Below are 23,698 nucleotides of genomic sequence, written 5' to 3'. Positions count from 1 at the left end.
TTAAAATCCCTTGCAGTTATTTCCCGCAATTTCACAGTGCATGTTTATGATAAGTGAGTAATCCAAACAGCAACAGTATTACAAGCGGATTTAAGGAATTCACTGAAATCAATTCCATAAAACTATTATTCCATAAATAGCCAATTGAAAGCATTTCAAAGGGATATAATAGCTAAGAATAATTGAAGAAATGTTTTTTTTTGGCTATATAAACTAAAAAAATAAAGAAAAGGAGACAACTATTGTGTGTTTATTTGCTAATAATAACAGCTATTTTCACATCAGATTGATGAGATTAAGTTTGATTTCAGAAAACTGGGATAACCATTTTCATTGTTTACAGTGCGCTTTGCCAACATTTGATACAGGCAAATCTTGCACCTAAGTAGAAAAGAAGTTGTAGTGAAGTAAAGTAATTGCAGCCATCGTCTGAATTCCAACCGCTAACATAAATGGACTTGAAATCGAAGACAAAAGGCAAATTGCCAGCATTAGCATTACATTACATAAAACCTAATTTTCACCCTGAAGACACACATAAATACGCATACACATACACACACACACACACACACACACACACACACACACACACACACACACACACACACACACACACACACACACACCTGCAGCCCCCGCCACCTCGTCCCCTGCCCCCATTTAAGGCATTTTGTCACGGTACACTTGCTCAGCTATTTCCATAATGGTATACAGAATGTATCCTTTCTCCTGAAAGAGGATACATTAAGCTGCTGAACTGTGTAGCGCTTCATAACAAAGAAACCCACCGCCTTTCCAAAATTAGCCGGGGAGGGTTGGCTAACATTAAACTGTTTCCTGATGACTCAGTGCAAAGCGGAGACTACCTACTCTGACTGCCTACCTCTTCAGCAAGCGTAATGGAAGAATCCTAATTTTTGTTTGCTGCGAGAGTGTGTATGTGTGTGTGTGTGTGTGTGTGTGTGTGTGTGTGTGTGTGTGTGTGTGTGTGCATGCGCGCGGGGGGAGGGTTTGTGTGTGTCCCCTCCCTCCTTCCCCTATACTTTAGAGACACCGGAGCAGAACGCCGGCCTGAAATACAGCTCATTTGTCAGTGACACGGGAATGCTTTGACCTTCCCAAGACAGGCAGGCTTTGCCAACTCAGCGATTTCTCATTCTCCGCGAATTACAGTCGTCATCCGCATGAGTGAGAATGACTCTACTAATACAAAGCGAGCGGTATAATAATCATGGGCTAAAGCAAAAGCTGGAGATCTGGGAGCCGCGCAGCTCCGGTGCTGAATACTGATTGTGGTGGATCTGTGTTAGTTGTATAAGCTCCCGCAGTTCTGTTCCGTCTGTTCATATAGATCAATGCTGATATGAGGCAGTGCTTTGTCTTTTCTGTTTTGTTTTTTTTTTTGCGGGGGGGGAAGAGAGATCGTACCCCCAAACAATGTTGGATCAAGTCCAATGTGATGTCTACGTGGGCGGCAGCAGCTGTTTTCAGAGTATGTTTGTGTGTGGACAACACCTGTAAATCAAGTTCTGGGGCAAGTTTTCTATTGAATTTGCCTTCAAAAACTGACAGCAGTGCAGAAATACAACGCCTCCCTTTGTTACAGACAGATGTGGTTCAGCACTGCTGCACACCTGTTTCATGTGGTAGATAATAACACTAAGACCAAAACAACAACACTGAACACATAGGAGTGATAATAATAAAAAAAAAAAATCATATTTGTTTTCTGCTACTTGTTGCACAGTTTATTTTTGCATGTTCACATATACTCGTGCTAGCATTCTGTTCCTGATGAGCGGAAAAAAGAAGTAAAATATGCTTTTCTCAATTCCAGGGGAGTTCATTGTTAAATACACAAATTGTCAAGTCTACAAAATACCTTTGTGTTTTATTTACTAAACCCTCAGCAATAGCTATAAAGAGAATAACATGGAATATCCCATGTACAGCACTGAGCATAGAGCTTTCCTGCACCTGTCAGGTATGCTGTGGATTTCTTTGGATTTGTGATTTATTATTATTATTATTATTATTATTATTATTATTATTATTATTATTATTGTAAAGCCTTAAGCTTGAACGCTGCTTAGCATCTCTCCTCACACAGTCTGCAGGAAGGAAGTCGGGGTCTGCGCTGCTATATTAATGGCTGCAGCTTCTGTAAGCCGGCTCTCTCTCTCTCTCTCGCCGCACCGGGGATGGATTTGTCCGTGTGCTGCGCGAGCTAACAGGACAGAGAGGTCCATTCTTTGCACCCCGCGCCAACTAATGGCCGCTTGTTACGGTCGTAATTGAGAGCGGGAGCTATTTGTGGCTCGAAACCTGCGGGCTCTACGCGTCAGATGAAAGCGCTGAGGCAACGATACCGCTGGCTCGATAGGGATTCCCAGCCCGTGAGTCAGAGGGAGGCTGCTGCTGTGAGAAATGTGTGGGCATGCAGGGAAGTGGCAGAAATCTCAGGTTCCCTCCGCTGATTATATCTGCCTCAGAGAAAATCTCCTGGCGGGATCCACGTGCAGTTCCGCTCGAAAGATGTCAAGACGCGAGACAAATAACATCGCACAGCGGACGGAGGAGCTCAGATTTCACCTCTAGAATCGAACTCATCCATCTTGCCAGTCTAGCGTAGGAAACATTTTCACTTGGTCTGAAAACGTTACATTTACAGCGAGAAGCAACTGCGCCAAGATGCACTGAACAAACCACATCCAGACGATCAAGGGCCAAGAACTCAAGTGTGCGTTTTTGTTGTCGTTTCATACAAGCTTTCCCAGACTGTCAACGTCTGATTTCTTCTCTTGCCCCTATGAGCGAAGACACACAGTGTTCCATCTGCGCGTTAGAGCTGCATTCTGAAATCCTTGAAAGGTTGAAACATCCGTCAGAGAGAGAGAAAAAAAGAAAAGAAGAAGAAGATGACAGCATTTCAAAATATTCCCTTTCAATGTCTCATGTGAAAAAAAATGCACAACATGAGCGTGTGGCCCTGTTTTACTTGTTATATTCTCTTCAAAGGTCACATCATGCAGACTGCACTGTTTTCTAACAGTACCATGTGTGTCTGGACTGTTAGCGGCCGCCACAACAGTGGGTAAAAAAAATTCATCTTTTGTATTTTTTTTAGTTTGCGCCACATTTATGTAAGGACATGCTAAAGCAAGCAGGTCTGAAAATCAGCCCTTTGTGATGTCACAAATGGTACTGATAGTAGGGACAACCATCCCTAGCCAGGTGTTTGTCCCATCCTTACAAACTGAGCATTTTTAAGGGTGGCTGAAAACAGAAGGCTAAATGTACTATTATTTCTAATATGGATTTTTTTTTTTATATTTTATTAATAAAGGCTGTTTCATGGGAGTCCTGTTGGAAAACAAAGGAAAATGCATACGATGTTTGCCCATCATTTTTCTCCCCCCCCTCTTGAAAGACACAAAACACAAGACAGCACAAAGCCTCAACTGTCATTGTAAATATCTCCGTCTTCAGATTATTATTCACCGACTAGTGGACCATGGAAACTCACCTCTGGTCTGAACGGCCCAGCTGCTGCTTATGCAGAGATTGCTCATCCATTTCCATCTCGGGCTGGAAACAAAAAAAACAACAACAAAAAAAACAACCCAACCCAACAACAACAACAACACTCCTCTGCATTTTACGGGCGTCGCCGCCCCCGTTCCTGACTGCAGGCAACCGGAGCGACATGACCAGCTTTTGCATAACAATCACAAAGTGTTTATTAATGTCGCTGCGAACTCACTCTCACACACAGTCTCTCCTCCTCTCCAGTCGTCTCGCCATTCTTCAAGAACCTTCAACACGGGACTCGAATCTTTAATAATTCACAATAAGTATCGCGTGTGATATTAAAGTGTCACTGAACCACGGCGGATCGGATTCCTTTCTTCTTCTTTTTTTTTTCATTTTCACATCATCACTCACTCTCTCTCTCTCTCTCTCTCTCTCTCTCTCTCTCTCTCTCTCTCTCTCTCTCTCTCGCTTTCCAGGGGGAGCGGTCAGGGCTTCCCTGAATACCGATCCTCCACTTGTCATCACGGGGACGGCTCCTCTCTTTTCACATCCGCTGAAGTGGCCGCGTCCCCCGTGACAACCAATAAGTAAGAATCGCCGCGAAATTGCTTCGTCGCGCTCGTAAAAAAAAAAAAAAAATGAATGCGGACGGCGTCCTTCCCCCTCAAAGCTTCGCCGCGCGTGTGACACGTGTGTCAGGCCGTGGGGCCCGCTGGAAGAGGGACGGGGTCGGCATTCTAATAGGATTAGCCTTGTCAGTCATTTCTGGGGGAGCTCCGTACTGTAAAACTGGCCGTTGATTCAATTACAGAAAGAAAAATAAATAAAATAGAAAGAGTGAAGAGATTCACACCACATACACGGACCACGTATCCGGCAATAGAATCTGGCGGGAGCTACTTCAGACTAGCAGCTTTTTTTTTCCCCGCCCTCACCTTGTTTACGAGCCATTCATCCATATTTTTTTTGTCTGCAACCCTCAACCTCTGTCGGTTGTCTTGCTGCCCTTGGATACCGAAATTAAATGTGAATCCCGGTCAATACTCGCCGCCATCACTCTGCGCCTTTCACCCTGAGAGTATGCACTTCTTGCCAGGGCTTGGCTGAATAATATCCAGCCATTAAATAAAGTCCATTCAGCGGCTGATGTACAGTCCCTGCGCGTTTGTAACGAGAGGTCAGCACTTTGGAAAAAGCAAGGTTGGAAAAAGGCTTTTTTTTTTTTTTTTTTTTTTTTTTACAGGGAACTCGTCGAATTCGTGAAATACGCTCGTAAAAAACATCTTGAAAGGATAAAAAAAAAAAAAGGGGGAATTTGTAACTTTCAAAATATTCAAAAGTTATGGATCCTCTTCCATGCTTTCTTTCCGTCTTTCTTTCTTTCTGTCTCTTTGGCCCAGTCGCTCGCTGATGAGCTAGAGGGAAGCAATTAACATCCCTGTCAACGCCCATCTATTATCCTCCACCTTAATGGGAGATGACAAATTCTGCAGACATCCTGCGCCAGTGGAGAAAGTGGAGAAAAGCAGCATCTTTTTTTTTTATTTATTTTTTTTATTAAAAGTGGTTTGACTCCAGCATTACGCAACCGTGCCTCATCCGTCGTTCTTCCCATTAAAGGAATAATTCTCACACGGTGATGCCTACGGTCTCTGGATTATGCCGGGTTATTGGCCAAATTGCCAGGTTTTTTTTTTTGCAAACGCCGCATCGCTCGCCTACGCGCGGTGTCTGCAGAGCCTCTCTCCAGGTTTCTCTCCCCTCGGCTGAGGTTCCGCATCCTCATGCACAGCCATCCGAGTGGATATCTCTGGACCCCGAGGGGCAAAATGAGTCAGTGTTCATTTCTCCAGTAATAGAAAGTTCTACCTCTACTTCACCCAGCGGCGGTCTGTGATTCTTGGTGCAGACTGCAGATGGTATTTCTCATCTTGGGTATCGGGCTCCAGGCCGCAGCACTCCCACTTCTCCTCCTCCTCCTAAATGCTCCACAGATTCTCTTTGTTTCGCCGTACGTGCAGAAGAAGAAAAAAAAATAAAGGGATGCACAGATGCTGGCTGGCTGGCTGGCTGGCTTGCTCTCCTCTCCGCCGACCCAAACTTTTATGACTCGCTGTTTATAGAGTGTGAAATCACAGTCCCCGTAGCCGCCGCACAGGTCGGCAGGAAGTGGTCACGTGGCGTTTTTTTTTTTTTTGGGCTTATGGAATCCAGCTACATGCTGCCGCCCACACCTTGTCTCAATGCATTATGCTTCATGCGACACTTATTTATTTATTTATCAATTTATTTTTCGCCCCTGGCTGGCGGGCAACTTAACGCCCACACAGAGGCGGTGACGGTAAAGCAAGTATGTTGTCACGGAATATCGGTGTTGTCATCACATGGGGACGACCGATTTGAAGATGTGTCCATCAGGGAAGATGATGATGATGATGATGATGATGATGATGATGATGATGATGAACTTTCAGCCTAATTCTGCAAGGGTGAGAAACAACACCAAGATGGACATGACATGGCACTGGACACTGGATGTGCACATGCCGCCACAGCAAACAATGGTGATCGTACACAGAATTACAAACGCCACGATTAAGCTGGTTTGTGTTCTCAGAACAAAGGCATTTCATCCAACAAACAGCCGAAGCACTCCTGACTAGCCCAAGTCAGACTGTTGTGCAAGAAGCCAAAGAACAACGTCTTTCTTTAAATAGACTTTTTGCGTCATTTTCTCCCAGGATCGCACTGACTTGACATTTTGGCATTTGCAGGCTTTTGTAGATGAGAGTATCTGTTCTCTCGGGGCTTTGGAGACGGTGACACGGAAAAGAGCAGAGGGCGCTGGTCAACCAGCTGTTGTCATGGAACTGTGCGGGACACAGACTGAGCACATGTCAGAAATATATCCCGTCCGCCGGCTGTTTCCACCTCGGCTCAGGCAGGATCAACAGCAGCTCCGGTGTTCTGCTATCATTTCCTGCCACTGATATGCGACGTCAAAGCTGTATAGTGACATGACTGGAGCATAAACGTGAGCGTTTCAAGTAGATGCAACAAGGACTGGCTTCGGTTACTAGAACATGTTCAACTCTCTTTATAAATGTTATGAATATCACCCTGTAGTGTCAAGTTGTTTCCCATCATCGTCAGGTTTATTCCTAAAAAAATCTGTGTTGCTTTGAACTGAATGATGCAGTGCTGCTCCATTGAGAAGCCGTAAAGCACGCTCCTGTCTGTCGACACAACTCCTTCCTTTAATGTGGCCACGGCAAGCGCATAATGACTCAGACAGTAACTCAATGCTGTTGTCATGTGGGGCCGTCCTCGCTCCCCTCTTTGTTTCTGTGCGCTTTCGCACCTGTGTGTCCCAGAAGATTTAATTAACTTGTCAGACGACTGCAGAGGCAATTCCTCTTGTGACTTGCCACGCTCCGAAACATACTATCGCAGCCGCCACAAGGTTCTCTGATGCCGCTTTACAATGGCTGCTCTGCCCTGCAGTAAATTCTCCTGGATGAGCAGTTCAATCCCGCGTCTCTTTTATTTACCGATAAAATAAAGACTCAACTTTGTCTGGCTCAAAGGTTTCCCCGCTTTTAAAATCCCGGCCGAGTGGTTTTGTTTCGGTGGAGGAGGCTGCGATATGATCAATAAAAATAATAAAATACCCCTTTAGTCAGCATCCATAGACACAACTGCTCTGCGATAAACTCAGCAGACTGATAGTGAGAGGCAACAAGTAATTACCTGCCCCTTAAAGCGCATTTTCCAAAGGTGTGCTTGAGCAAGACGATGAGTGGTGTGTGTAATTACAGGGAGAAACAAAGCGGTGCGTCCTCATGCATTCTAAAGCAGTGCCTGCGTACAAACCGCCTTTGTTATTTTTTTATGCATGAAATTATGCACCCACCAGGCTGTATAATTAGAAATCAATTAAACTCCGTATTAGTCACCCAGCCAAATGACTCTACGTGCGCTACCGCAAAGTAGCATTAAGACGTTTGATTTGAAGACAGAAATACTGCGGTTGTTTTCTGACAGTGCTATAGCCCGTCAGCGAACTGCCAATATTTACAAAAGTCCATGCTGTACTTCTCTCGCTTGCTGGGCTTTGTGCGCAACGTGTGGGCTAAAGCAGCGGTTCTTGGAAAAACAGACCTCTGTGGTGTCACAAAGGGCACTGATACCTCTGCCAGATTAGTAACAACACACCCATCCCGGGTGTTTGTCCCACAATGGCACCTTGATTTTGTCCCTTTCCAAAAAATGAGAAGGTCCAACGAAGACCCACTTTTAGTAGGCAGGGACCTTCAAGATAAGAATACAAACAGGTTCCACAGTGTATATTTTCTGTTTCGTCACCTTTTGCAAACCCACTCACCTGCTCACGTCATAAAAAAAGGGGGCGTGTTTTTGACCCGATCGATGGCCGGGGGTGACAGATCCTCTAAAGGGAAATGGAAAAGATAATGATGATAAAATATAGGCTGCTAGTGTGGATGCCTACAGCTAAAGATAATTGAAATTTCAATAGAAAAAACAAAACACCCTCATGCTTGGTAAACTGATGCATTCTTGGCAGGTCTATGTTTACGTCTGTGCTTTTTTTCCCTGCCATATTGTGACCCAATTAGTTTCTGTTTATTCAGTTCAACTGTAGTAGGCTGCAGACCATCGCGCACGTTTTCTTTAGAATTCCTTTTGCTCCTCGAGCTTTTTCTCTGCAGTTTCCCTTTCGCTTCTTCTGGGAGCAGAAAGACAAGTGCCCATTCACGGGGCTCGCACAATGGCACTTCTCTCAGCACGCAGAGTAGAGTAGGTTTCCTGGGAATTGCTTTCGCTCTCTGCACTGACATCTGCTCTGAACTCTTTAAGCCTCAGCTATCTTTTGGTAATTGTTAAGGGATGACGAGGAGCCGCCGCCAAGTGTAAACACACGGCCACTCTGTGCAGACACTCAGAGAGAGGAGGTAGGGTGTCACGGAAAGCATAACAAACTGTAGGAATACACTGCACATAGTGCTTTGCACAGTGTGAGAATGAGTCAAAGAGTTCTCCCGGCTTGTACGCATTTACATGAAGATCACATCCACTTGTGTGGAGGCAGCCGTATCGCACCAGCACTGATTGAATAGAGCGGTTTGTCTTTTAAATGGTCTCCAGTCATTTTACCTTGCAATTAAATTTGGGCATACACATAATTCATACAGACGAGTAAATACAAATCACCAAGGATTGTAATTTTTTCATATGAGTGCAACGACAGAATAAAGAAGGTTTGAAAAGGGAAGAAAAACTGTTGATAGGCAGAGTTGGCAAGTAATCGTCTACTAAGTAATCCACTACTGTAATCCAACTACTTTTTTGTAACAGAGTAACGTAACGGGGAATACTCTGGCAAAAATGGTAATTATATCATAGTTACTTTATCAAGTAACGATTCCGTTACTTTTCTGATCTATTTTTCAAGCTAAAAATTTCTTATAATCCACAAAATGTCTGAAATTTAGAAAAGCAACCCAAAACAACGATGTCGCAGATTGATGATGCAGCCGTGCACGCAACGTCGTTGATATGCGACGACGCACCAAGACAAGCATGGCGACGGAAACAGCCATTGCGTTTGATAGCTGGAAATACAAACATTATTTTGACTTCATCTCATTTAATGAAATAATATTGTGGTTTGTTGTACGCTATGTGCAGGAAACAAGATGTTCTCAACTGCACTTTATCTTTTTTAAACTAAAGTAATTAGTAATTGATTACTTACGAATAAAAGTAGCGAAAGAAGTATTTAGATTACTTTTTTTTTAGGGAGTAATCAGTAGTTGGATTACTTTTATGGAGTAATCCCAACAACACTGTCGATGGGTTTGAATCGTGTCGTAACTGGTGTGACACACATTTCCGAACAGTACTAATCCAATCAAAAACTTGAAAATCATTCACGCGGCACACTCCGGGCACGTGCAGCTTCATAGGTGCATGAATTATTTAGCGTGATTAAACTGCTACTCCCCCCCCCCCCCCCCCCCCAATCCTTTTTTGTCAGCCGCAGCACTTTTACGAGGAGCCCTGCTGCACATTCAGCAACAGTCCGCCCGCCAACAGTCCCTCAGTCAAACTTCTCCCCCGCCGCCGCCTGCAGGAGCAGCAGCAGCAGTTGCGGGGCTCCTCTTCAAGCGTTCCGCTCGGTAGCGTCGCCGCAGCCTGCAGACGGCGGGCCGATTCCGCGGGGGGGTGGGTGTGTGTGTGTGGGGGGGGTTCGCGAATTGGACAATAAGCGCGACGGTTCTCCTCGCTGCTTCTGCCTGTTGGAACTCCCTGGCTCCGGCCGGCCGCGCCTCCCTCAACCACTACGTCCGCACCCACCACGTCCCACCTCCCCCCTCCCTCCTCCCACTTCCACCTCTTCATCATCCCCCCCTCCCTCCCCACCGCCTCTCTCGTGCTTTCCCCGGACTGCAGCAGACAAACCGCTGCATCGGAGGAGACGAGGAAGAGGAAAACCTCGGTGCGATGCTGCCCGCCTCCGCCTCCGCCTCCGCCTAGACTAGACTAGACTAGAGCAACCAGGGGGAACCGAAAACATCCTCTCCGGGCTGCGGCACCTGTGAGTATCTGTCCTCTCTTTTTGTTTCCCCTGAAATGAATAGATTAATAATAATAATACATAAAAGAAATGCGTAGAACTTCATCCTCACCGGGCAGAACCACCCCTGCCGTTCGTCGAGTTACCGCCGTAACGGGTGTAGTAGTCATTATCTGTGACGCTCAGTGGAAAGCAGTCAAAGATGATGGGGTGAATCCGGGGGATCGTAAACGCCTCTTTGGTTGAAATGGCGCAAGAAAAAAAAAAAGAAAAAAAGAAAAAAAGAAAAAAGTATGCGCACGAATATTAGGATTTGGAGGGGGAGTCAGAGAAGTTTTGTGAACTTTTTTTCCCCCCCACACCCACGTATGTGGTGTCAATGAAGAGTGTTTCAGGGTGTCCTGTTTGGGACACATCGAGCACAACGGTGCTATTTTTGTTTCCTTTTTCAAATCAGTGAAGAAAAGAAAGGCGCCAGACAGGTTGATTTTTATTTTATTATTATTTTTAGATCCTTGAAAGGTGCTGATCTTTGCACAATCTGAATATGACTCGTCACTCGGCTGTTAAATTTCTGTATTGATGATGATGATGGTGCTGATGCTGATGCTGCTGATGATGGTGATGATGATGATGATGATGATGATGCGGTGTCCTACCATCTGACGCTGCTCGCCGCTCGCCGCGCACACGCGCGCGCAACGGTGGAGGCAACCCCGAGCTTTTCCCAAACGCGCGAGCAGACAGGCGGCGGGATGGGATGGGACGAACCTGCAGAGGCAGAGCGTCCATCCAGCTCGTGATTTAAGAGCGCGGCGCTGCGTGCAGGCTGTCACAGCGGCGGGAGGGATTGATCCCTGGGCAGCGAGCACCTAGTTATGGGGGGGAAGCTGGGCTGGAGAGAGGCGTCCTACGTTAAAAAAAAAAAAAAAAAAAAAAAAAAAATAGAGTGATGATGAATGTCCCTGCACTTGGTGCATGCAGGCTGCAGCATTTGCGAGCGCAACAGAGAGGAAAGTGACAGATGATTGCTGCTGTGCATGGAGCAGCCTCAGCTGGGTGAACGAACCATTGATGAGATGAGACTCAAGGAGATGAAAATGAATTAGATGAACCCAAACGTGCAGAGTTCCTGACCAGGTGTTGCCTACAAGACGGGATAAAAGGCTGACGTGAACGCAGTATTTGCACAACATCCGAGTCGGCCAATGGATGTTGACTCTTCAGTCTGAACGCGGCTCGAGTGTTTGTTTTAGCTCAGCAAGAAGACAATCTGGGCCCGGCGTCCGCTCAGTTTACTTAGCCATTTTCGATCATCCCATTCGTAGTTGTCAATGGTCGGCGAGCACAAAGGGAAAGGGCTCGCGTGGCTCATGCTAGGTGGTGGTGGTGGTGGTGGTGGTGGTGGGGGGGGGTTGGCTTCACATGGCAGAACGAGGGCAGGGAGTCGAGGCAGAGGCTGTCAGCAGATCACCAGCGTGGAAAAGGGAGAGGCAGTGACGTTGTCAAGCTGTTTGAATGTGCGTTTTCATCAAAAAAAAAAAAAAAGGCAAGAAAAACAAGGCAGGGATGAATCTGTTGCGGGTCCCTGCATCCCTGCCTGCTGGAATAAAAGTTTTCAATGAGAGCTGAGAGGAGCGATTGCGATATTTATTGGATTTAAAAAAAAAATACAGTCTGAGAGCTAATATTCAAAGAGAAACATGACCTGTGTGTGTGTGTGTGTGGGGGGGGGGTCCTATTGTATCCTTCTAACAAAGAGATGAAGGAAAGAAATGTGTCTATTGAGACATGAGCACACGCCAGTCTGACACACACACACGCACACACACACTTTCCACCGGAATCGTGATGTCGGCAGGCACGCAGGAACCCCCCCCCCCCCCCCCCCCCCACAGCAGCTGGCCAAACTCCAGCGAGCAGTAAAACCCCCCACAGCCACCGTTATACACAAGCAATCAAGCAGCCCCCGAGTGTGTGTTCGTGCCAGTGTGTGTGTGTGATGGTGTGTGTGATGGTGTGTGGTGTTTGCGCGCGTGCGAGCTTGTGTTTACGCAGCAGAAACTAAGCGCTGCGCCTCTCCGTAGTTTTTTCCTTTGCGGCGGTGCACCTGTAAATGACGTGACGCTGTGCCTTTGTCGTGTCTGTCTGACGATGTTGCCGTCTGCAGCACCCCCCCCCCGCCCCTGCCCCCCCCCCCAACTCTCCACACACACACACTCTCTCTCTCGCTCTCTCTGTCATCACTTTTTCTCCAATATCCTCTTAAACACGAAAGAATATCTAAAAAAAAAAAAAAAAAAAAATCAGTCAAAAGATGCACACTGCCCTGCCCCGCCACCTCCTGTGCTAGTGGGGCAGCAGACACAACAACCCTCACACTGGTCAGACTTCGGTCCGCCTCTAGAGTTTAACATTTTCACCTTCCCATCAGTCGTGTCACAACGCCAGCTGCGTCAATGAAAGAGATCGTTCACATGAAGTTATTTCATGCAGAGCTTCAGCCAGTCCAGTCCTCTTAACAAAATGAAACAGCTGTTTTTTGAAGAAGAGAAAGGTTGAGTGGCAGAAAGGTTTCACTGTCAGCTGCCAGGAGGACCCTCAGCGCTGTGCTGACGAGTCTTTTTTAAATCCAGTCCGAAAAGCCTGCAATTGTTTTTTATTTTTCTCTTGCCGGAACCTTGGACCCTCGCTCGAGTGGCATCTGCTGAGCTTGGCTTGTCATTTTTTTTTTTTTTTTTTTTTTCTTTTTCGCTCACACGACGTGCGTTTCGCGAATTGCTCGCTCGCCGCTGCCATCTGTGGGCACGGCAGAAAGCCTGCAGGGCCCGGGCGCCCTCGCGTTTGACGTGCGAGCGAGGCGGCGTGTCGCAGGATCAACCGTACGCCAGGCGGACACCGCGGTGAGATGTTCGTCTAAAAGAATCAGGAGGAAGATTTTTTTTTTTCCTTCCGTCTGCTACACCTTTGTGACTGTAGTCAGTGTATCATCTATGTCCACCTCTAGCTTCCATGTGTGTGTGTTTGCGCACATTTGGGTGAGTGATTAATGAACGTGGCCGGGGTAGCGTCAGCGGGCCATGACAGCACGACTGAGAGCAAATGATTTCTTCTCTCTCTCTCTCTCTCTCTCTCTCTCTCTCTCTCTCTCTCTCTCTCTCTCGACAGACTGCTGATTCAGAGCTCGCAGGAATTTCTTGCTGATTGCTGAAAAAAAAAAAAAAACACATCGGGGGGGGGGGGGGGGGCAGGAGGCAGGGGGATTGCTGTTGTAATAACCCCAATCACAGCATCACAGCAGAGGGCGAGCCGCCCGAGCCATCAAAAAGGAAATAGGAGTGGCCGTAAATGATATTAGCTCGGCTGCGCGCGGGCAAAGGCCAAAAGTTGCGGCGGTTGAAATGGCGTTATCTTGCGCGCACCACGCGTTTCCCGTGGCTGCGTGTGAGATGAGTTAAAAAAAAAAAAAAATGTATAGGTTATTTCGAAAAGAAAAAAAAAGGGAGCGGATAGTTTGGCCCGGACTTTTAAGGAATTATCTCGGCGGCTGAGAAAAAAAGGGGGCCTCAAAATGTCAACATTCAACGGTGATTTGCATGAGGAGGTGGAGAGCGTTCATGAATAACGAAATGTCAACGGACGCGGGACGCCTTTCATGTGCCAACGGTGACCATCGGGAGTTCTGGAATGAAAGCGTGTGGGTGGTGGGGTGGGTGGTTGGTCATGGAGGAAGCTGGTGTTGTCCCTAGGAAAGACTCGATGGGCCAGTGCAGATGTCTGCTGGTCTTCCTGGACAATTATGTTTAATCGCTTGTTCGTCGCCGGTGATTAATTAGCAGTGTTTGCGAGTAATCTATTACTAAGTAATCCACTACTGTAATCAAACTACCTTTTTCTTTTAGTAACGGAGTATTGTAATGGGATGACTGTGGCAAAAGTGGTAATTATATCACAATTACTTTATCAAGTGACGATTCCATTACTTTTCTGAAACATTTTGCAAGCTAAAAATTTCTTATTATCCACAAAATGAATGAAATTTAGAAAAACAACCGAAAGCAATTATGCCGCAGATTGACGATGCAGTCGATCACGCACCAAAACAAGCATGGTGGCGACGAGAGATAAAACAGCGACTGCGTTTGTAGCTGGAAATACAAACATTACTTTGAGTTTATCTCGTCCAAATCAAAGAATATTGTGGTTCGTTCAGGAAACAAGATGTTCTCAACTGTTACTTTATCTTTTGTAACTAAAGTAATTAGTAATTAGTAATTGATTACTTATGAAACAAAGTAGTTAAAGTAATTGGATTACTTTTTAAGGAGTAATCAATAGTCAGTAGTTGGATTACTTGTATGGAGTAATCCCAACAACACTGTTAATTAGCTTTCACTTGAAATAAGGCAAAGTAGTCGAGGATCTGAGGAATTTCTTGCAGGCTTACTGATAGATGAAGAAAATTGTGCAGCAACCTGGGCTCTTCCAAAATTATCACAGCAAAACAAAACAACAGCCAATGGTGGACCGACAATGAGCCATTAAAGATGCTGTCTCCGGTCTTTTGGGCATCCCAATAAAGAGTTGTTCTTTTGGCGGGTTACTCCTGTGTACAGATCAATAGCCCATCACGCAGGAGGTGGCGTCGCAACCTCTGAAGTGCCTCAGAGTGTCTACGTATCGTTGTCAACTGTACGTGCCCATCCGAAAGGCAGATGTTCTGCTGTTATTGTCAGGGTAGTCTTTTCTGCTTGCACCAGACAGACGCTCGAGTTAAAAACTGCCACACTGCCAGAGATCAGCGAAGGCGGAGGTTGAAATGAGACTCTGACCGTTCTCCGGCACTCTCGGCACGTTTGCGGCGGTTCACTCACTATTTTTCATTTACTGCAGAAACATCCCAGAGCCTATCACGAAGTTGATCGCAGCGTTTCGACCTTCCGCCCCACGTCAATGCTATCGAGACAAATTTCCCAGAAGAGCAGCGCTTGGCGAGGGGGCGTCGGGATTTTCGGCACCGCTTGCCAGCATTTAGACTTTTACAAGCTACCAGTCCTGTGGCTGGCCGCTGGTGGGCTGTGACCCTCCCAGGGTGGTTGTAGATGGGTGGAAGGGAGCATTTGTCAGGGCCTCCTTCAAGTGTTTTCTTCCCGGATGGACATTTGACTTGCTGGGATTTTCTGCCAACATTCTGCTGGCATCTCAGGTTTCATGCACATTTCAGGACAGGCGTGAATCTTTTAGTCTTGAGTCTTTGAAGTGGAATGTTTCCCATATCCATTGGATGTGACTTGCAGATTCACCTGGCGACGAGAGACATTTGGAATTGGGAGGGCAAACAATAAAATAACTCAATAATTAAAAGCTTTTTCGTGCTCTTATTTGCTGCTTTTCTAATTAAAGTAAGTAGGTAAATGCAGTCCAGCACCTATAAAACTTTCCTTCATTTGCAGCATCCTTGCTGAGGCTGACGTTGGCTAAAAGCTTGGGCTACTTTTGGCACAGCTACCACATCTTTCAGTCCAAAAAGTGATGCTGCTTAGTCAGTGTCGGACAGGCTTTAGACGATTCAGATCGGAGCTTCCCAAGACGGATATGCGAGAGCTCAAAACTTGAACTCACTTGAACCGCTCGCCCTATTAAAAGCGTGCCAGGCCCTTCAACGGACTCTTCACATTTCCCCTCGCGCTCTCACTGGAAGCGACTCTAGAGTTGAGTGTGAGTTTTTTCTGTTTTGCCACCCCCCTCCCCTTGCAGCATAATGCAGATGGTGACGCCTATATCGCCGCTATGGGGAGTTGGGGAGACACACCTGGCCATGCAGGAAGTTAGTCGGAACACACGTCCCACCTCATTTCATTGCTGCATTGCACCAAAAACCCTCCTCGGCCTTCGTTACGTTCGCAGCAATAGCTTCACGTTTCGAGGCGCGAATCCCAAACTGATCTTTTATCTAATGCTGCCGAGCAAAGGTGAGCAGAAACACCATACATCAACCTGCCACCGCTCCGTTTGGGCACTTAACCCAGATCCAACACCTTGTCGTCCTTTCCTCTCCAGGGACTGCAGATGCAAATTCATGTTAAGCTTCATGATTTTTTTTTTCCTTCTGTCTTTTTGTGACTTTGAAACTGCATCGTGTAGTAGCGTTTTGGAGATCATGGTATTCAAAACCCAACTGTGTCACTGAGGCATCTCCGGTCTCTTTTCCACTCAGCGATACCGCGACTGCTCGGGCTCGTTGCTATATTTATATGCCGACTTTTGATAAGCAGATGGCGCTGACTGCTGTTCGCCTTTGTGTCGTCACGCCGCTCGCAGGGCTGCATCAGACTGTGAGCGAGTATTGCATCATTTGAAGACACTTGGGTTGCCACATCCTAGTTTGACCTTTGGCCCGAGGCCCACCCAAAGTCCTTCAACACAGATGGCGCGTTAGAGTTCTCATGGCAGCGACCTCGCCGTATTTTTGAGCCCCTATGTCGATGCCTGATTTTAATGAGCAGGGGGCGGAGCTACGTGGTGGCGTAATGTGTAATATGTATTAATATATGTATGTATTTAATATGTGTAATGTATTTTTGACTTGATGATTGGCCCAGATTTTGTACCTTAATTCTAGGACAGTAGGAACAAGCTTATCTTGGTTTTTTCCGGGGGTGTGGTTATGGCGCTGAACTAAGCAATCCTCCTTTAACTGCATAAGCAAGGAAAGCTATTCATTTGTGGCGACAATATGCCATTGAAGAAAGCTCAAAATAAAACTTTTTCGAGTGAGGAAGAAGATGCTACTCCGGCTCGCGACATGGACTTCAGTCAGATACTCGAAATGATCAGAAATGATTTTCATGAAATGAAGCAGAAGGGCGCATTAGCAACGTTTCCTTATTATTAGCATTAACAAATATTTTGTCACCCTGAAACTGCAGGACCCTTAACTGTAAATTAAATGTAACTGTATTTAACTGAAACTGCAGAACAGAATAGTAATACAAACAGTCATGTAGTCATTTCAGGTATCTACTTATTGCCCCCCGTGTGTGTGAGTGAGTCATGATCTCCCCTGTGGCCACCACACGGGAAAAAAAAAAAAATTCTGGCCCTGCCAATGTTAATAAGTGAAAGAGTTTTCCAGTCAAATGGCACGTAAGATGTGAAAATGCTACTTCCCACTGATTGCTGTTTGTTCTGCCTGAGCCGTCTGAAATTGCCCTGTCAGCGACGGCGTGGCTGAAGGGGTTTTTACGGTGGAACATGAAGGCTTGGCGCTCGCTCGTGTATTCCTCCAGCCCGGCTGCAGTTGCGGCGACAGACTGGCCCCTCGCACTGGATTGGTTGACAGGTCCTCTAAATGACCATGTCAGTGTGGCAGACGGATAGAGTGAGAGAGAGAGGGAGAGGGAGAGGGAGAGGGAGAGAGAGAGAGCCCAAAGGGAGAAGCAGTCACCCACTCTGACGTGTTGTAAGAGCTTGGACACTTATCCCAGAATTATATTAGCCATGACAGGGAATAGGCGACACGGTCCAGATTCTTCACGTCTGTACTGAATACTTTAATCGCTGTATTCTGAGTGCATGACGTGTGGTGTTTATGTGAATGAATGCAAATATAGTTTTCCTATTTGCACTCTTCTACAGTCCGTTTCTTTTACAATGGTCAGGTTGCAGACATCAAACAAGCGCTTTTCTCAGTCTCTTCAGTAGCAGTAGCTTTAATTTTCCACATTTTCTGAACTTTTTCCAAAACTGATTACTTTAATTTTCAAAATTCTTCAAAAACCGACTTCCCTGCAGGACCATCAAAACAGACTGCTCATTAAAAAGCCCCAAGATGTTATGACTTTTTTACCGTGCTCGCCCCTATTTTTGGTGCAAGTCGCTTAACATCAGAGAGGCCAACATGCGGTGCTTAATGGTCGGATTTCAAAGTGTTGGATGCCAGCATTTGCAGTTGCTCTGAGATGCTTGAAGTATTAAAGACTGTAATCATAAATAATAAATGCGCAAAGACACTGTGCAATTTTTATTCTTAATGAGGCGCTCTATATGTTTCCTCCTGTTAGTTGAGCTTTGTGGTGTTATTTGCCGACTTGCAGTTGTGCCTACCAGTGAGTCTTTTGGCATCTTGAGTTTATATTCAGATTGCCATGAAATGGCAGAATCCTCCGCTGTGTTCGTGATGTAAAGATTTAAATAAAGCTGAAAGTCTTTTTGTCTCTCCTCTGCAGACGGATGGTCTCCAACCGACTGTGGATCTTTTCCATCTGACAGCAACTGTTTCCACTCCAGCGCTTTCTGGCTGCACACTCCGATGGAATCAGACATCATTACTTAATTATTAGCCTCCCGACAGCTGACTGGCTCTCTCTCTTCTTGGCGCTGAGGAACTGTCTCGAGCTTTCCTCCTGTCTGGAGACCGGAAGACAAGAACGCGTGAAACAGTAAAAGGGCCGAGTCTTAGATTTGTTGCACCTGGTGGAATAAAAGTTTAATCGAGTTAACTTAAGAGACTTTCGGTGCTGGCTGTCTCTGTGCCAAGATGGATGAAACCCACAACCACAGGACTTCCCTGGTCAAAGGCGCCAAGGACATCGCCAAAGAGGCCAAGAGGCAAACGTCCAAAAACCTCAACAAAGCGGTCGACCGCGCCTCCGACGAGTACTCGGCCCACCGCAGCTACAACCGCTTCCAGAACGAGGACGAAGACGAGGACAATTACAACACCTACGGCCGGCAGGACGACCACCACGGCGGCGAGGCGGCCAACGATGAGGACGGCGCCTCCAGCGACGCCACGGAGGGCCACGACGACGAGGACGAGATCTACGAGGGGGAGTACCAGGGCGTGCCCGCCTACGGCAACGGGAAGCACCAGGACGGTCAGGTGGCCCTGGGCCAGCCGGTGTCCGACAGCGCCAAGAGCAGCAAGGAGCTGGAGAACGAGAGGCAGGCAGACGAGGAGGAGCTAGCGCAGCAGTACGAGCTCATCATGCAGGAGTGCGGCCACGGCCGCTTCCAGTGGCAGCTCTTCTTCGTCCTGGGCCTGGCGCTCATGTCCGACGGTGTAGAGGTCTTCGTGGTGGGCTTCGTGCTGCCCAGCGCCGAGACCGACATGTGCGTCCCCAACTCCGGCGCCGGGTGGCTCGGTAAGGAACCCCCCCCCCCGGGATTACACCGGATTAAGTTGTTGCGAGCGTGCCACTCTGCTTCTCCCACCCAGTGATCACCCGAGTTTTGACTCGGGCGGCCGGGAGAGGGATAAGGCGCAGCGACCTCGGCTTAGAGCGGCAAATTTAGCAGAGGTGGCAACAGAATCCACATTCTGTAATAAAGTAATAGTACGGATGTGTTAAAAAAAAGAAATTCTCTGGTAAAAGTAAAAGTACTGATTCAACTTCTTTACTCAAGTAGAAATAAGAAAGTCCTGGTTCTGACATGATCTCAATTAAAAGTAAAATTGTTTTTTTCTCCCATAAATGAAACTAAACATTCGTTGATAATTTATTGGCACAACCAAACTGTAATTAGTAATAGATATGACAAGTGTCATATCTATTACATATCTATGACCAGCGTCATATGACCATTATTGGTTTACACTTTTAATAACTGATAACAACAACTAATGTTATTCTCTACATTTTTATTTGTATATGTACTTAAAATGTACTGAAGAGTGACCCCAAAGCCGATGTACTCAAAAATAATCTCCCTCCAAAATATGATCAACTCTTATATTTAACTACACAACAGCACAATTCAAATAACTCCACCTCAAGCAATGACAGCTATGATAGTAACTAGGGAATGAACAGAATTTGTAGTTTTGAGACACTTATAAATACAAAAGTAACATACGTGTTTTTCGAATGTGAGAAGTAGAACGTACAGATATTTGTGTACAAATGTAGGGAGTATTAGTGAAAAGTACAGATAGCTTAAAAATCTACTTAAGCACGTGTAACAAAGTATTTGTACTTCGTTACTTCCCACCTCTGGCGTGTAGGCGTTGCATGCAGTAGAATTGGTGTCTCGATCTCTGAGTTTTCTCGCCCGGAGCTCCTCGTTTACCCTCCGCATGACTCACTTTGCTCCTGGCTAGCGTGCTAGATTCACACATGCATCTCTGTTTCTCCCTGGTTGGGGATCCGTTCGAAAGAGGCTTTCTGCTCCTGCTACCTCCAGAATGAATCTGATTGACAGTGTGACTCGCCAGAGCTGCGGTCAGTTTCGTTAAAAAAAAAAAAACGAGCGACGATCGACTTGAAATTCATCGGAGTTTGAAGGAGGGAAATGATCAAAAAAAACGACCTGCATTTTTGATGTCACGGCTCACCTGGTGCCGGCCCGCTGACGCTGTGTGTCGCTCATGACACTCGTGCGGCGGCGGTGGTGGCGGCGACACTTTCAACTGCGATGTATCGCTGCTCGTGGAGCTTGTCGGCGGCAGGTTGTCATGGCACCAGGTATTTGGGTACATGAGTGGGAGGAGTGTTAAGCTCGATGGATCTCTCCCACTCCAGGGAAAAGTTCTGTGTTTGCCAAGTCCAACTTGTTTTGGTGGTTTGCGTGTAGAATGAAAATAGCTGCACGGCACTGCGCCTTTTTTCCCCCCCTCCTAAATACATTTACATTAGAAAGCTAGCATTAGCCACTAAATGGCGAAACACTCTTTTCTTTGCACGACATACAGCAACTGCCTCGAGGCTTCATCACCAGTAGGGGTTGAAGCCGAACGTTTGCTTTCGCTGAAGAAGGGTTGGATCATTATTCACCCTGATCTCACCCGTATTTCTGACTCATCGCTCGGTGGGAGACGACAGCGAGAGGATGGGAAGGGTGAGTCACTGCGCCAGCTCCACCTCCCAGCGCGTACATGAAGGGCAGATCCGTATTCTCTCACTCGCGGAAATGCCCGCTGGTAATGAAGAGCGCACGACCAGACCTGATCCTTGGCTCTCCTATAAGCACCGTCAAAAGAGATCTGGCTCTGCAGAGGCACACTTAATGAGTCGGCGGTGGAAGGAGATCGTTCTCTGACTTGGTTACCTATAAAATCTTTCACCTGCCGCCGGCGCGGCCTCTCCTTTGAAGCGCCAGTTCAGGCGGGATGCTTTGACGCGAGTGCTGCCGGACCGGCTCTCTGAAGTAGCTGGCGAGCAGATTTATTTTGGCTGCGGCTTATGTTCCGTCTACTACGCCGGCCGCTCGCGCTATTGATTCGGCAAGAAGGGGTGGTGGGGGGGGGGGGTTTCCACTCGTGTGCAGCAAAAAGGGGCAAGGCCAGGAGAAGTTTAAGTGTTGGCAAGGTATAATCACCATTGCTTTTTTTTTTTGGCAACCACAGTATAATTCTCACACAAAAACAAAAAGGACTATATGAATAATTTGCTTGATAAGCAAAAAGAAGGAACCGGTCCTTTATATTAAGATCTTCCACATGTGATGGAACTCAGCAGGTGCAGTGGAGTCTGAGCCAGCAAGTGTCAGATCTGCACGGTTCACATTAAATTGACCCCCTCTGATACTGAGAAAAGTTAACATCAACAAACATTTCTACGTCATTGGAAAACATCGCAATACGTTTTGCCACGGGAATTCTGTTAATAAATACAGAAGGCGCAAACAGGAAATGACGATGACCAGATGAATGAGTCCTTTTATTCACTTTGCAAGCATGTGTCGTACATTGCTTTGGATAAAAGTGTCTGTTAAGACTAATTTAGTAGAACAGTTTGAATTATTATTTTTGCAATTATAGACAGCTAAATTTAGGTAAGATTATTGAGGATCGAAATATGTTTTTGCATTGAATAAGTTTAGATGTCATAATATAATTGAAAAATTGCCTTCACACCTGCGATGTGTGATGTGCTAAATAAAATTGCGGAAATGAAAAATTCAAGCGTGGGTCCGAGGCTGTGCACTTTCCCACCGTAGTTTGCAAAGACATCCCGGACAGTAGCAGAAGTGCCCCGAGACAAGACAACCAATCAGAGCGCATTTTGTTTTCTGACGATCTTTGTATCTATCCAGTTGAGTGAGGGGTAGTTAGTTTTGTCTAGTTATCCATTCTTAGCTCTAAACTAGTCTGTATATATGTGTATAGATCTATGCTGGATAACAGTAAATGTCTATAGATGTACAGACAGTGTTGTTCTTTGACTAATAACTGTGCTTTTTAAAAAAAAAAAAATCTATTTGTGTATCTTTACCAGACATTATCATTTGACTCCAGCTGTGCCTCCCTTAAGCTAACTCAAACCTGACACAGGTTGACAGGGTCGGAGTTTAGAAAACTCTGAGCAATTAAAACACTCTTCAAAGACGCCCGGACTGCTTCAGTTTCCTCCAGTGAAGAGACGAAATCCATCACTCCAAAATATTTCCGTTGGCTATGACAAAGTGCAAAAGTCCAGATTCTATTCAGATGTAGGATTTCTCAGGCTTTTTCTTTTAATGTTATTATTTCCCTGCCGTCCCGCTCCTGCCGTCCCCTCTGCTCTCTACCTGCTGCGATCCCCCTCTCGCGCTCTCTCCAGGTCTCAGCAGCCACGCGGCTGATGTGAAGACAGGGGGCTGGACTTAATCTCTGCAGCATTGTGCTCCACTGCAGTTTAGCCATGGTAGACTGGCTCACGTACCTCCCCGGCGAAGGAGAGAGGGGGAGGAAAGGGAGAGGGGAAAGAGATCGCTTTTATGCACTTCCTGCTGCACGGCCCCCCCTTCTTTTCTTTTCTTTTTTTTGTTCTTCGGCAGCATGCGGCATCAGTTCTTTATTTTTTTTTCTGCGGCTGCTTCTCAACTTTCGACGTCGTGCGGCCGCTGGGCGAAGTGAAGTGCGCGCTCAGTCCTGACAACACACATCTGCACGGCTGTTGGGGCTTGGCGCCAGAAATCTTTATCTTTTCGTTGTTGTTTTTTTTTTTTTTTTTTCCAATTCGGCTTCGTGCAGTTCAGCCTCCTAACACATAAACACCACTGGCAGCGAAGGTTAATCAACACAATGAATAGGCTCGGCGGCAGAGCTGAGGTCGGCTAATTAAATAGTCCAAGGATAACAACATTTACTGCCATCTCTCCAGTGCCCGCATGTGCGTCTCTCTCTCTCTCTCTCTCTCTCTCTCTCTCTCTCTCTCTCCCTCTCCCTCTCTCTCTCTGCTCTCTCTGCTCTCTCTGCTTGACAACAAAGCGCCGCTGCGGGATCCATTCAGCTTTTCGCAATTCAGAGCGACTGTGTTGCTCGAGCTGGTGTGGCGTCCTGGAGCTCTTCTGCTTCGAAGGGAATGTTAAAACAGAAACGGGGGTAATTTTGACAGCAGACAGAATCTTGGACCCCCGATGACGACCTGCGTTTGCTGCGAAACGCGTTAGCAGTCAGTCATGTGAGAACAGTGTTGGGGTTAGTTTAAGAGATTCTCACAAAAAGCTCTTTCAGAACATGGATTCTGTTGCGCAGGTTGTTTCCAGTCGGAGCCGTTTCCAATGTCAATTTGGTTTCATATTATTCTGTTGTGTCTAACCTTTTAAAGTAGCTTCATTTAGTCTAATCGTGTGTGTGTG

The 23,698-nt window shown here is 46.4% G+C and overlaps 1 protein-coding gene and 2 long non-coding RNA genes across 4 annotated transcripts in view; all 3 read left to right on the top strand.

Annotated features, from left to right (window-relative positions):
• Window positions 1-23,698, top strand: part of LOC142890478 (uncharacterized) — a 79,630-nt gene that overhangs the window by 9,858 nt on the left and 46,074 nt on the right. The gene's annotated exons all lie outside the window — the stretch shown is intronic.
• Window positions 3,010-6,583, top strand: LOC142889888 (uncharacterized). Of its 2 annotated transcripts, none has more exons than XR_012927018.1 (3): window positions 3,010-3,093; window positions 4,014-4,124; window positions 6,312-6,583. It is a non-coding gene; the product is annotated as an uncharacterized LOC142889888 (long non-coding RNA). The 2 variants fall into 2 exon arrangements; XR_012927019.1 differs by having other exon boundaries at window positions 3,016-3,097.
• LOC142890470 (synaptic vesicle glycoprotein 2C-like) overlaps window positions 9,809-23,698 on the top strand; it is a 36,893-nt gene continuing 23,003 nt past the window's right edge. The window contains exons 1-2 of the mRNA XM_076029530.1: window positions 9,809-10,156; window positions 18,364-19,281. Of these exons, the coding sequence (XP_075885645.1) occupies window positions 18,675-19,281 (607 nt within the window). The 5' untranslated portion in view covers window positions 9,809-10,156; window positions 18,364-18,674. The remainder of the gene's footprint in view (window positions 10,157-18,363; window positions 19,282-23,698) is intronic.

The sequence above is a fragment of the Nelusetta ayraudi genome, unplaced genomic scaffold (genome assembly GCF_046127955.1).
Source record: "Nelusetta ayraudi isolate G7.1 ecotype Tasmania unplaced genomic scaffold, CSIRO-AGI_Nayr_v1 ptg000026l, whole genome shotgun sequence".
NCBI classification, from domain to species: Eukaryota; Metazoa; Chordata; class Actinopteri; order Tetraodontiformes; family Monacanthidae; genus Nelusetta; species Nelusetta ayraudi.
Note: the sequence above shows the minus strand (reverse complement) of the source record. Positions and strands in the feature narration are given on the sequence as shown.